The sequence below is a fragment of the Oncorhynchus mykiss genome, chromosome 13 (genome assembly GCF_013265735.2).
Source record: "Oncorhynchus mykiss isolate Arlee chromosome 13, USDA_OmykA_1.1, whole genome shotgun sequence".
Classification (NCBI taxonomy): domain Eukaryota; kingdom Metazoa; phylum Chordata; class Actinopteri; order Salmoniformes; family Salmonidae; genus Oncorhynchus; species Oncorhynchus mykiss.
In genome coordinates, this window is record NC_048577.1 from 36,761,141 (window position 1) to 36,775,954 (window position 14,814).

At 41.5% G+C, this 14,814-nt stretch overlaps 1 protein-coding gene and 1 pseudogene across 2 annotated transcripts; both read right to left on the bottom strand.

The window, feature by feature from the left end:
- Positions 1 to 2,840: 2,840 nt before the first annotated feature.
- On the bottom strand, positions 2,841 to 6,169 carry LOC118938277 (annotated as a pseudogene). Its single transcript, XR_005035532.1, has 2 exons — positions 5,919 to 6,169; positions 2,841 to 4,959 (listed from the first exon to the last, which is right to left on the bottom strand). The product of XR_005035532.1 is annotated as a heat shock 70 kDa protein-like (transcript).
- Positions 6,170 to 9,734: 3,565 nt separating this feature from the next.
- On the bottom strand, positions 9,735 to 13,038 carry LOC118938282 (heat shock 70 kDa protein-like). The gene is made up of 2 exons (XM_036940949.1): positions 12,837 to 13,038; positions 9,735 to 11,853 (listed from the first exon to the last, which is right to left on the bottom strand). The coding sequence occupies exon 2, from the start codon at positions 11,828 to 11,830 to the stop codon at positions 9,896 to 9,898; it is 1,935 nt and encodes a 644-aa protein (XP_036796844.1). The 5' UTR covers positions 11,831 to 11,853; positions 12,837 to 13,038; the 3' UTR covers positions 9,735 to 9,895.
- Positions 13,039 to 14,814: the final 1,776 nt, after the last annotated feature.

The window sequence follows — 14,814 nt, forward strand, 5'->3', positions numbered from 1 at the left end:
ACCACTGCTGGCTTGCTTCTGAAGCTAAGCAGGGTTGGTCCTGGTCAGTCACTAGATGGGAGACCAGATGCTGCTGGAAGTGGTGTTGGAGGGCCAGTAGGAGGCACTCTTTCCCCTGGTCTAATTTTTTAAAATCTTAATGCCCCAGGGCAGTGATTGGGGACATTGCCCTGTGTAGGGTGCCGTCTTTCGGATGGGACGTTAAACGGGTGTCCTGACTCTCTGAGGTCATTAAAGATCCCGATGGCACTTATTGTAAGAGTAGGGGTGTTAACCCCGGTGTCCTGGTTAAATTCCCAATTTGACCTTCAAACCATCACGGTCACCTAATAATCCGCAGTTGACAATTGGCTCATTAATCTCCCTCCTCTCCTGGTCTGATTGAGCATTAATGGCAACAATGGCTGACAGTAAAATACTATGATTTCACGCACTTTAAGTTGCCTTACCATATCAGAATGCAACTACTAGATGAGGACACCCTTCACACTATATACACAGCAGTGCCGTTCAAGATTATGGAGGATTTCGTTTTATTACCATGGCCTTATTTCGATTATAGCATATTGGATGACTGTCATTCATATTCCCATTCACCCAGCTCAATGTCACATCAATAGGTTTAGGCTACTACATGACACTCAAATTTCCCTATACCAATCAAGAGATTGCTACAACCTATAGCCTAGAAATGAAAGTTTATACCGTAGGTGCACAGGTCGAGAGACAAATTGGAGTGATCAAGGTGACAGGCAGAGACACATTCAATCCCATCTTGCACACTCTTGCCTGCATCTAGCTGATCTGGGGTGTAATCTTTAGTCCAAATAGTTGCAAAACGTTTCGAAAGTTTCTATTGGACAAATAAATTCAGGTAGGTCCCGCCCCATTTCGTTCTGTTTAAGAAACAATCGGCAGAATGAATACACCCCTGATCACCCACACACAGTTCAATTTCATAGCAGCCACATAGAGCATTATCACTTTACTTGTTGTAAAATTCATTCTCACATCTACAGGCTTTCCTCCTGTCACCTTTTCCCTTCACTTGTGGACTTCAGTACACAACACAACAGCTATCTGTGACTAGGCACAAAAACCTCTCCTTGCCAAACCGTCACACCATAACCACTAACCGCTACACAACCTACATCGTCACCACATCAAGGTTATAGTAAAACAAACCAAAATAGAACAAACACATTAGTAAACCCACAATCCAATCCCAAGTGTACAATCACGCATTACAGTGTACAGCAAGTAGTTTAGCAGTTAAACCGGCGGGCCCCGGTGCCCATACATTTATAAAACCAAAAGCTTACATTGACTTGGAAGAGTTGCAGTGTTGGATAGCCTTAGCCAGCTAGCTAACATAAATAGCATTCTCTCTGTTTGAGTCAGGTTCTTTGGGTAGAATAAATTAGCTACAATAGCTAAGTGAAAGGTAGACTAAGAAGAAGAAAACATGTAATGAAATATAGCTATCTCTCTCTCTCTATGCTGCTTCAACTATTGCCTTTCTCTCTTTGAGTCAACTGTTCACTGCAGTGCTAGCTAGCTGTAGCTTATGCTTTCAGTACTAAATTAATGATCAGATCCTTTGGATGGAAAACTTGTTAGTTCATACTGCAAGAGCTCTGATAGGTTGGAGGATGTCCTCCAGCTGTAGTCATAATTATTGTGTAAGTCTATGGAATGTGGTGAGAACCACGAGGCTCCTAGGTTTTGAATTATTGAAGTCAATGTACCCAAAGAATTCGCCAGACATAGGCTATTTCTTTTACAAAACAACGTGCAACTGCGACTCAAACTGGCCATTGTTTTATTCTAAAGAATATGGCCCTTTATAATGTCCACTTATGTTCATATGCTGTATATAGCATCTTAACGTTTTAAAACAAAATAGATAAATCATTTGTCCAGCCTTTGCTGCTACGCTTGCAGATGTCCATAATATGCTGCGACCCTAATCAAAAAGTATTTATCACCAAATAACAACAACTTAGCGATAGGTTGTTGTAACATTTGAACTTAAAACATGTTTTTCATTGAATTAAATAATAATTGTATGGGTGAACACCTTATAGTTTCATTGTATTGACATTCCCAGCCTTATTTACAGTCGTCCGTTTTTGTTCAAAATATGAAGTCATTGAAACTGAAACACTGCATCCTGAATGGGTGGCGGCAGCAAACAATGTACTAGGCCAGCCATAATTTACAACCTGATAGAAATATGTTTTGGACTACCAAGAAATGTATTGGTGAATTATATTAATCATGCATTGAGCTGCATCCATCTATTCTGCCAACAATACCGTACTGTACAACATGGAATTTTGAGTCAAATAGAACCTATTTTTAAAAAACCTCTTACAAAGTTGGTTTTGAAGCATAAACTGTGAATTTGATATGTTTTACTGATATTATGATTGTCCGTTTGCAGATATGAAACAAAGTAGTTCAAATGCTGTCAGTTCCACTTTAAATACTTCAAAATCAGTCAAATATACAGTATTTGGTTCTTTGAGCTTGACACCAATAAGCACAAAGTAAGGAAAAATGTGACCTGTAATTGTTTTTTTTATATGTGCCAGAAGTGTATTTCTGCCTGCTTTTTCCAAGAAGGACCATAGTGATTGTATCAGATGTTATCGCAGAATAAAGAGTTGATAAGCTAAACATTGTGGCCATTAAGGTGTCTTCACTTGTTCTCTCTGGTGGTTTAGCCGTCTATCAAAGTTTTGTTTACAATATTTCATGGTATTGTGTAAAAAATGTGAATAATCAATGTGTTATGATGAGAAGGAATTCAAGAAAACAGCCAACAGACCTAGAAACATATTTAAATACATTTTATTTGCAATGTCCAGCAATGCAATATGGTATGAATCAACAGATGTACAGTGTGTTTTTACAAGTACAAAGTATTTCCTGAATAGTAAATTGTATGCAGTGATACTAATGCATTTTGAAAAGTCCTTTATAAAAATCCCTCACTTTAGTCAATCTCTTCAATGGTTGGGCCTTGGGAGCTGTCACCAGAGCTGGTCCGTGCCTGATCTCCACAGCAACCTGTGGGCATCCCTCCCTGCTGGTACAGCTTGGTAATGATAGGCTGGCATACTTTCTCCAGCTCCTTTAGCTGATGCTCATACTCCTCTTTGTCGCCCAGCTGGTTGTTCTCCAACCAGGAAATGGTCTGGTCGCACCTGTCCACCACTTTCTTTTTGTCCTCCTGGCTGATCTTGCCTTTCATGTTGTCGTCCTCCACGCTGCTCTTCATATTGAAGGCGTACGACTCCAGGGAGTTCTTGGCAGCTATCTTCTCCCTCTGTGCGTCATCCTCAGCTTTGTATTTGTCAGCGTCCTGCACCATCCTCTCAATATCCTCTTTGCTGAGCCGGCCCTTGTCGTTGGTGATGGTGATCTTGTTCTCTTTGCCCGTGCTCTTGTCCACCGCTGATACGTTCAGAATGCCGTTGGCGTCGATGTCAAAGGTCACCTCGATCTGAGGGACTCCTCGTGGGGCAGGGGGGATCCCAGAGAGCTCAAACTTCCCCAGGAGGTTGTTGTCCTTGGTCATGGCTCTCTCTCCCTCGTAGACCTGGATCATGACCCCGGGCTGGTTGTCGGAGTAAGTGGTGAAGGTCTGGGTCTGTTTGGATGGGATGGTGGTGTTGAGTTTGATCAGGGCGGTCATGACCCCTCCGGCGGTTTCGATGCCCAGGGACAGGGGAGCCACATCCAGCAGCAGCAGGTCCTGGACGTTCTCAGACTTGTCGCCAGACAAGATGGCCGCCTGGATGGCAGCGCCGTAGGCCACCGCCTCGTCTGGGTTGATGCTCTTGTTTAGCTCTCGGCCGTTGAAAAAGTCCTGCAGGAGCTTCTGGACCTTGGGGATCCGGGTGGAGCCTCCGACCAGGACGACGTCGTGAATTTGGGCCTTGTCCATCTTGGCATCCCCGAGGGCTTTCTCCACAGGCTCCAGGGTTCCCCTGAAGAGGTCGGAACACATTTCCTCAAAACGAGCCCTGGTGATGGAGGTGTAGAAGTCGATGCCCTCAAAAAGAGAGTCAATCTCAATGCTGGCCTGGGAGCTGGAGGACAGTGTTCTCTTGGCCCTCTCGCAGGCTGTCCTCAGCCTCCTCAGAGCCCGCTTGTTCTGGCTGATGTCCTTCTTGTGTTTCCTCTTGAACTCCTCCACAAAGTGACTGACCAGGCGGTTGTCAAAGTCCTCCCCGCCCAGGTGAGTGTCTCCAGCTGTGGCCTTCACCTCAAAGATCCCATCCTCGATGGTCAGGATGGACACGTCAAAGGTTTCCCCACCCAGGTCAAAAATCAGGACGTTGCGTTCCCTGGACATGCCTTTGTCCATGCCGTAGGCGATGGCTGCCGCCGTGGGCTCGTTGATGATCCTCAGCACATTCAGCCCAGCGATCACTCCAGCGTCCTTAGTGGCCTATCTCTGTGAATCGTTGAAGTAGGCAGGGACTGTGATGACTGCATTGGACACCTTCTGGCCCAGGTAAGCCTCAGCGATCTCCCTCATCTTCACCAGGACCATGGAGGAGATCTCCTCTGGGTTGAAGCATTTGTTCTCACCTTTGTAATCGACCTGAACTTTAGGCTTTCCTCCGTCGCTGACCACCTTGAAGGGCCAGTGCTTCATGTCGGCTTGCACGACCTGATCGTTGAACTTTCGGCCAATCAGGCGTTTGGCGTCGAAAACGGTGTTGTTGGGGTTCATGGCCACCTGGTTCTTTGCTGCGTCTCCGATAAGTCTCTCAGTGTCTGTGAAGGCCACATAGCTGGGTGTGGTCCTGTTGCCCTGGTCGTTGGCGATGATCTCCACTTTACCATGCTGGAACACCCCCACACAGGAGTAGGTGGTGCCCAGGTCAATGCCGATAGACGGGCCTTTAGCTGATGACATCTTGATGGTTTGTAGTTAGTTGCCTACAAATGAATTAAATAATATTTTAGAAATTGATATTATTCTACGAAAACCTAGGTGCAAGTAATGACAATCTCCACCAACAGAGATGTTAGCCTAAATATACTTGAATAACAACCAGACCTGGGTTCAAATACATGCGTATTTAAGTATTTCTAATTCTTATTTTCTGTGTATTTGAGGATTTTTTAAACAATGTGGCCACTTCTATTTAAAGTATTTTCAAATCATTTTATTTAAATACTATTTTAAACTATTTTCAAATACTTATCTCCAAATACATTTCAAATACACCTAGGAACAAACAATCATGGGTTCAAATGCATGGAATATTTACATATTTTAATTTTAAAATACACTTGTCTGTGTATTTGAGTATTTTCAAATACATGGTAATACTTTCCAAATGTATTTCCAAACACATTCCAATATTCAACTACTTATATTTCAAAATGTACTGGTATTTTAAAGTCCTTGAAAAACAGTAATAAGCATTTGAACCCAGGTCTGAAAACAACACTGTTGTCAATGTTTGTGTTATATACATATATATATATAAATATATATATTAGTGTTAGACACAATCATTTCTGCTAATCTATTACAGAGAAACTCTTTTCACAACAGGCCTCAATTTTTTCTATGAACACTCCTGAATAATATTGTGTTATCTTCACAGAATTAGAGCAGATTTTCTTCAAATGAACAAATAACTAATTATAATAAAATAATAATATGCTACAAAAAGAATGTAGGCATAGTCTGTCCAATGAATGTTATTATAATATTATATCATTATAATATTATTTCTTTATTAGTTAACCAAATATTCTGGCATAATGTTATAGCTAAATCAGCTATGTCCACACAACCAACATAGCATCATTGTTTATTCTATCAAGTTTATAACTGTCACAGCCGTTATGAAAATAGGGTCCTGAATTAATTCCCATTTACTTACAGTTTATGAATGTAGAGGTCTGTTGAACGTATCTCTTCTCTTTTCTTGCTTTCTTTTCCCTTTAGTATTCTCGTTGAGTCGATGTTTGAATCTGAATGTACTGGTACTGAATGTACCAGAATATATACCATCCCCATTGCCTAGAAAATAGCACTCATGATTTCTAGCCATTTCTCGAACTCTCCGACTACATTGCTCAAGAGAGCGCAGCATTCCTGTGCAATGACGCATGCTGCGAGGCGTATGCAAATAAACGTTCTCGTTATTCCAGAGCGTTCGAGAGGCGCGGAGACCTGTCCAGAACGCAGACACACAGCACACTAATAGTGAAACCATTATTTGTATTGATTAAAATGATCAAAAACCGTTAATGATTCAAATTTCAACACAAATGAAACAGCATCCGGTTCAACCGTATTCAGTCGACATTTCAGTCTATCGGCCACACTGCAGTTCATCAACAGTTCACGAGATGTCAGTCTATACATTTTTTCTCTCATTAATGAATAATAGACATGTATTGTAAGATAATTGAGTGCCTACTGCACAAGTGGTATGTGCAACTCACCACAGGTTAATGTACCTCCAGGGAAGATCCTTTTTGTTGTATTTAAGCCAGACTATTTAAGATATCCAGTATTAATTGTTAAATGAAAGACAAATGATGAACACACTGGCTAATCCTTCTCTATTCTATTTTAGTCAATGTTATTCTGTTCTAAACCATTCTAGAGTACCCTATTCCGTACTGATGGCCTATCAGTTCACATTTGCTTACCAAAAACAAGGTATCTCCATGATATCCCCATCATGAGGATATCTTGTTAATGCTAAGCAAATGTGAACTCCTTGTGACATTCTCCTGTGAATTTTAATTACAAAAAACACAAATGGTAGCTAAAGTATTTGCTAATATGCATTGCATTGGTAAAGTATTCAGACCCCTTGACTTTTTCCACAATTTGTTACGTTACAGCCTTATTCTAAAAATGTATGAAATTATTTTTTTCATCATCAGTCAACAGTCAATACCTCATAATGACAAAGCAAAAACTTTTTTTTTAATTGTCTCATATTTATTAAAAATAAAAACAGAAATACCTTATTTCGCCAGCAGCTTACCACCCTGCATACCACTGCTGGCTTTCTTCTGAAGCTAAGCAGGGTTGGTCCTGGTCAGTCCCTAGATGGGAGACCAGATGCTGCTGGAACTGGTGTTGGAGGGCCAGTAGGACCCACTCTTTCCCCTGGTCTAATTTTTTTAAATCTTAATGCCCCAGGGCAGTGATTGGGGACATTGCCCTGTGTAGGGTGCCGTCTTTCGGATGGGACGTTAAACGGGTGTCCTGACTCTCTGAGGTCATTAAAGATCCCATGGCACTTATTGTAAGAGTAGGGGTGTTAACCCCGGTGTCCTGGCTAAATTCCCAATTTGACCTTCAAACCATCACGGTCGCCTAATAATCCACAGTTGACAATTGGCTCATTCATCCCCCTCCTCCCCCCTGTAACTATTCCCCAGGTCGTTGCTGCAAATGAGAATGTGTTCTCAGTCAACTTACCTGGTAAAATAACAGATAAATAAAAAATAAATACAAAATGTACATAAGTATTCAGCCCTGGATACTTATGAGTGTAGATGTGCTCAAAGATGGCCTCTGGTGGTCTGATTGAGCATTAATGGTAACAATGGCTTACAGTAAAATACTATGATTTCACGCACTTTAAGTTGCCTTACCATATCAGAATGCAACTACAAGATGAGGACACCCTTCAAACTATATACACAGCAGTGCCGTTCAAGATTATGGAGGATTTCGTTTTATTACCATGGCCTTATTTCGATTATTTCGGTCCCGCCCCATTTCGTTCTGTTTAAGAAACAATCGGCAGAATGAATACACCCCTGATCACCCACACACAGTTCAATTTCATTAGCAGCCACGTAGAGCATTATCACTTTACTTGTTGTAAAATTCATTCTCGCATCTACAGGCTTTCCTCCTCACACCTTTTCCCTTCACTTGTGGACTTCAGTACACAACACAACAGCTATCTGTGACTAGGCACAAAAACCTCTCCTTGCCAAACCGTCACACCATAACCACTAACCGCTACACAACCTACATCGTCACCACATCAAGGTTATAGTAAAACAAACCAAAATAGAACAAACACATTAGTAAACCCACAATCCATTCCCAAGTGTACAATCACGCATTACAGTGTACAGCAAGTAGTTTAGCAGTTAAACCGGCGGGCCCCGGTGCCCATACATTTATAAAACCAAAAGCTTACATTGACTTGGAAGAGTTTCAGTGTTGGATAGCCTTAGCCAGCTAGCTAACATAAATAGCATTCCTCTCTGTTTGAGTCAGGTTCTTTGGGTAGAATAAATTAGCTGCAATAGCTAAGTGAAAGGTAGACTAAGAATAAGGAAAAATCTAATGAAATATAGCTAGCCCTTTCTCTCTATGCTGCTTCAACTATTGCCTTTCTCTCTTTGAGTCAACTACTCACTGCAGTGCTAGCTAGCTGTAGCTTATGCTTTCAGTACTAAATTAATGATCAGATCCTTTGGATGGAAAACTTATTAGTTCATACTGCAAGAGCTCTGATAGGTTGGAGGATGTCCTCCAGCTGTAGTCATAATTATTGTGTAAGTCTATGGAATGTGGTGAGAACCACGAGGCTCCTTGGTTTTGAATGATTGAAGTCAATGTACCCAAAGAAATCGCCAGACATAGGCTATTTCTTTTACAAAACAACGTGCAACTGCGACTCAAACTGGCCATTGTTTTATTCTAAAGAATATGGCCCTTTATAATGTCCACTTATGTTCATATGCTGTATATAGCATCTTAACGTTTTAAAACAAAATAGATAAATCATTTGTCCAGCCTTTGCTGCTACGCTTGCAGATGTCCATAATATGCTGCGACCCTAATCAAAAAGTATTTATCACCAAATAACAACAACTTAGCGATAGGTTGTTGTAACATTTGAACTTAAAACATGTTTTTCATTGAATTAAATAATAATTGTATTTGTGAGCACCTTATAGTTTCATTGTATTGACATTCCCAGCCTTATTTACAGTCGTCCGTTTTTGTTCAAAATATGAAGTCATTGAAACTGAAACACTGCATCCCGAATGGGTGGCGGCAGCAAACAATGTACTAGGCCAGCCATAATTTACAACCTGATAGAAATATGTTTTGGACTACCAAGAAATGTATTGGTGAATTATATTAATCATGCATTGAGCTGCATCCATCTATTCTGCCAACAATACCGTACTGTACAACATGGAATTTTGAGTCAAATAGAACCTATTTTTAAAAAACCTCTTACAAAGTTGGTTTTGAAGCATAAACTGTGAATTTGATATGTTTTACTGATATTATGATTGTCCGTTTGCAGATATGAAACAAAGTAGTTCAAATGCTGTCAGTTCCACTTTAAATACTTCAAAATCAGTCAAATATACAGTATTTGGTTCTTTGAGCTTGACACCAATAAGCACAAAGTAAGGAAAAATGTGACCTGTAATTGTTTTTTTTATATGTGCCAGAAGTGTATTTCTGACGCTTTTTCCAAGAAGGACCATAGTGATTGTATCAGATGTTATCGCAGAATAAAGAGTTGATAAGCTAAACATTGTGGCCATTAAGGTGTCTTCACTTGTTCTCTCTGGTGGTTTAGCCGTCTATCAAAGTTTTGTTTACAATATTTCATGGTATTGTGTAAAAAATGTGAATAATCAATGTGTTATGATGAGAAGGAATTCAAGAAAACAGCCAACAGACCTAGAAACATATTTAAATACATTTTATTTGCAATGTCCAGCAATGCAATATGGTATGAATCAACAGATGTACAGTGTGTTTTTACAAGTACAAAGTATTTCCTGAATAGTAAATTGTATGCAGTGATACTAATGCATTTTGAAAAGTCCTTTATAAAAATCCCTCACTTTAGTCAATCTCTTCAATGGTTGGGCCTTGGGAGCTGTCACCAGAGCTGGTCCGTGCCTGATCTCCACAGCAACCTGTGGGCATCCCTCCCTGCTGGTACAGCTTGGTAATGATAGGCTGGCATACTTTCTCCAGCTCCTTTAGCTGATGCTCATACTCCTCTTTGTCGCCCAGCTGGTTGTTCTCCAACCAGGAAATGGTCTGGTCGCACCTGTCCACCACTTTCTTTTTGTCCTCCTGGCTGATCTTGCCTTTCATGTTGTCGTCCTCCACGCTGCTCTTCATATTGAAGGCGTACGACTCCAGGGAGTTCTTGGCAGCTATCTTCTCCCTCTGTGCGTCATCCTCAGCTTTGTATTTGTCAGCGTCCTGCACCATCCTCTCAATATCCTCTTTGCTGAGCCGGCCCTTGTCGTTGGTGATGGTGATCTTGTTCTCTTTGCCCGTGCTCTTGTCCACCGCTGATACGTTCAGAATGCCGTTGGCGTCGATGTCAAAGGTCACCTCGATCTGAGGGACTCCTCGTGGGGCAGGGGGGATCCCAGAGAGCTCAAACTTCCCCAGGAGGTTGTTGTCCTTGGTCATGGCTCTCTCTCCCTCGTAGACCTGGATCATGACCCCGGGCTGGTTGTCGGAGTAAGTGGTGAAGGTCTGGGTCTGTTTGGATGGGATGGTGGTGTTGAGTTTGATCAGGGCGGTCATGACCCCTCCGGCGGTTTCGATGCCCAGGTACAGGGGAGCCACATCCAGCAGCAGCAGGTCCTGGACGTTCTCAGACTTGTCGCCAGACAAGATGGCCGCCTGGATGGCAGCGCCGTAGGCCACCGCCTCGTCTGGGTTGATGCTCTTGTTTAGCTCTCGGCCGTTGAAAAAGTCCTGCAGGAGCTTCTGGACCTTGGGGATCCGGGTGGAGCCTCCGACCAGGACGACGTCGTGAATTTGGGCCTTGTCCATCTTGGCATCCCCGAGGGCTTTCTCCACAGGCTCCAGGGTTCCCCTGAAGAGGTCGGAACACATTTCCTCAAAACGAGCCCTGGTGATGGAGGTGTAGAAGTCGATGCCCTCAAAAAGAGAGTCAATCTCAATGCTGGCCTGGGAGCTGGAGGACAGTGTTCTCTTGGCCCTCTCGCAGGCTGTCCTCAGCCTCCTCAGAGCCCGCTTGTTCTGGCTGATGTCCTTCTTGTGTTTCCTCTTGAACTCCTCCACAAAGTGAGTGACCAGGCGGTTGTCAAAGTCCTCCCCGCCCAGGTGAGTGTCTCCAGCTGTGGCCTTCACCTCAAAGATCCCATCCTCAATGGTCAGGATGGACACGTCAAAGGTGCCCCCACCCAGGTCAAAAATAAGGACGTTGCGTTCCCTGGACATGCCTTTGTCCATGCCGTAGGCGATGGCTGCCGCCGTGGGCTCATTGATGATCCTCAGCACATTCAGCCCAGCGATCACTCCAGCGTCCTTAGTGGCCTGTCTCTGTGAATCGTTGAAGTAGGCAGGGACTGTGATGACTGCATTGGACACCTTCTGGCCCAGGTAAGCCTCAGCGATCTCCCTCATCTTCACCAGGACCATGGAGGAGATCTCCTCTGGGTTGAAGCATTTGTTCTCACCTTTGTAATCGACCTGAACTTTAGGCTTTCCTCCGTCGCTGACCACCTTGAAGGGCCAGTGCTTCATGTCGGCTTGCACGACCTGATCGTTGAACTTTCGGCCAATCAGGCGTTTGGCGTCGAAAACGGTGTTGTTGGGGTTCATGGCCACCTGGTTCTTTGCTGCGTCTCCGATAAGTCTCTCAGTGTCTGTGAAGGCCACATAAATGGGTGTGGTCCTGTTGCCCTGGTCGTTGGCGATGATCTCCACTTTGCCATGCTGGAACACCCCCACACAGGAGTAGGTGGTGCCCAGGTCAATGCCGATAGACGGGCCTTTAGCTGATGACATCTTGATGGTTTGGAGTTAGTTGCCTTCAAATGAATGAAATAATATTTTAGAAATTGATATTATTCTACAAAAACTTAGGTGCAAGTAATGTCAATCTCCACCAACAGAGATGTTAGCCTAAATATACTTGAATAACAACCAGACCTGGGTTCAAATACCTGCATATTTAAGTATTTCTAATTCTTATTTTCTGTGTATTTGAGGATTTTCAAATAATGTGGCCACTTCTATTTAAAGTATTTTCAAATCATTTTATTTAAATACTATTTTAAACTAATTTCAAATACTTGTCTCCAAATACATTTCAAATGCACCTAGGAACAAACAATCCTGGGTTCAAATGCATGGAATATTTTCATATTTTAATTTTGAAATACACTTGTCTGTGTATTTGAGTATTTTCAAATACATGGTAATACTTTCCAAATGTACTTCCAAACACATTCCAATATTCAACTACTTATATTTCAAAATGTACTGGTATTTTAAAGTCCTTGAAAAACAATAATTAGCATTTGAACCCAGGTCTGAAAACAACACTGTTGTCAATGTTTGTGTTATATATTAGTGTTATATACATATATACATATATATATAAATATATATATATTAGTGTTAGACACAATCATTTCTGCTAATCTATTACAGAGAAACTCTTTTCACAACAGGCCTCAATTTTTTCTATGAACACTCCTGAATAATATTGTGTTATCTTCACAGAATTAGAGCAGATTTTCTTCAAATGAACAAATAACTAATTATAATAAAATAATAATATGCTACAAAAAAAAAGAATGTAGGCATAGTCTGTCCAATGAATATTATTCTAATATTATATCATTATAATATTATTTCTTTATTAGTTAACCAACTATTCTGGCATAATGTTATAGCTAAATCAGCTATGTCCACACAACCAACATAGCATCATTGTTTATTCTATCAAGTTTATAACTGTCACAGCCATTATGAAAATAGGGTCCTGAATTAATTCCCATTTACTTACAGTTTATGAATGTAGAGAATGAACGTGTCTCTTCTCTTATCTTGCTTTCTTTTCCCTTTAGTATTCTCGTTGAGTCGATGTTTGAATCTGAATGTACTTCACCAGAGTATATACCTCCCCATTGCCTAAAAAATAGCACTCATGATTTCTAGCCATTTCTCGAACTCTCCGACTACATTGCTCAAGAGAGCGCAGCATTCCTGTGCAATGACGTAGGCTGCGAGGTGTATGCAAATGTACGTTCTCTTATTCCAGAGCGTTCGAGAGGCGCGGAGACCTGTCCAGAACGCACACACACAGCACACTAATAGTGAAACCATTATCTGTATTGATTAAAATGATAAAAAACCGTTAATGATTCAAATTTCAACACAAATGAAACAGCATCCGGTTCAACCTTATTCAGTCAACATTTCAGTCTATCGGCCACACTGCAGTTCATCAACAGTTCACGAGATGTCAGTCTATACATTTTTTCTCTCATTAATGAATAATAGACATGTATTGTAAGATAATTGAGTGCCTACTGCACAAGTGGTATGTGCAACTCACCACAAGTTAATGTGCCTCCAGGGAAGATCATTTTTGTTGTATTTAAGCCAGACTATTTAAGATATCCAGTATTAATTGTTAAATGAAAGACAAATGATGAACACACTGGCTAATCCACCTCTATTCTATTCTAGTCAATGTTATTCTGTTCTAAACCATTCTAGTCTACCCTATTCCGTACTGATGGCCTATCAGTTCACATTTGCTTACCAAAAACAAGATATCTCCATGATATCCCCATCATGAGGATATCTTGTTAATGCTAAGCAAATGTGAACTCCTTGTGACATTCTCCTGTGAATTTTAATTACAAAAAACACAAATGGTAGCTAAAGTATTTGCTAATATGCATTGCATTCAGAAAGTATTCAGACCCCTTGACTTTTTCCACAATTTGTTACGTTACAGCCTTATTCTAAAAATGTATGAAATTATTTTTTTCATCACCAGTCAACAGTCAATACCTCATAATGACAAAGAAAACACTTTTTTTTAAAAATTGTCTCATATTTATTAAAAATAAAAACAGAAATACCTTATTTCGCCAGCAGCTTACCACCCTGCATACCACTGCTGGCTTGCTTCTGAAGCTAAGCAGGGTTGGTCCTGGTCAGTCCCTAGATGGGAGACCAGATGCTGCTGGAAGTGGTGTTGGAGGGCCAGTAGGAGGCACTCTTTCCTCTGGTCTAATTTTTTAAAATCTTAATGCCCCAGGGCAGTGATTGGGGACATTGCCATGTGTAGGGTGCCATCTTTCAGATGGGACGTTAAACGGGTGTCCTGACTCTCTGAGGTCATTAAAGATCCCATGGCACTTATTGTAAGAGTAGGGGTGTTAACCCCGGTGTCCTGGTTAAATTCCCAATTTGACCTTCAAACCATCACGGTCACCTAATAATCCGCAGTTGACAATTGGCTCATTAATCTCCCTCCTCTCCTGGTCTGATTGAGCATTAATGGCAACAATGGCTGACAGTAAAATACTATGATTTCACGCACTTTAAGTTGCCTTACCATATCAGAATGCAACTACTAGATGAGGACACCCTTCACACTATATACACAGCAGTGCCGTTCAAGATTATGGAGGATTTTGTTTTATTACCATGGCCTTATTTCGATTATAGCATATTGGATGACTGTCATTCATATTCCCATTCACCCAGCTCAATGTCACATCAATAGGTTTAGGCTACTACATGACACTCAAATTTTCCCTATACCAATCAAGAGATTGCTACAACCTATAGCCTAGAAATGAAAGTTTATACCGTAGGTGCACAGGTCGAGAGACAAATTGGAGTGATCAAGGTGACAGGCAGAGACACATTCAATCCCATCTTGCACACTCTTGCCTGCATCTAGCTGATCTGGGGTGTAATCTTTAGTCCAAATAGTTGCAAAACGTTTCGAAAGTTTCTATTGG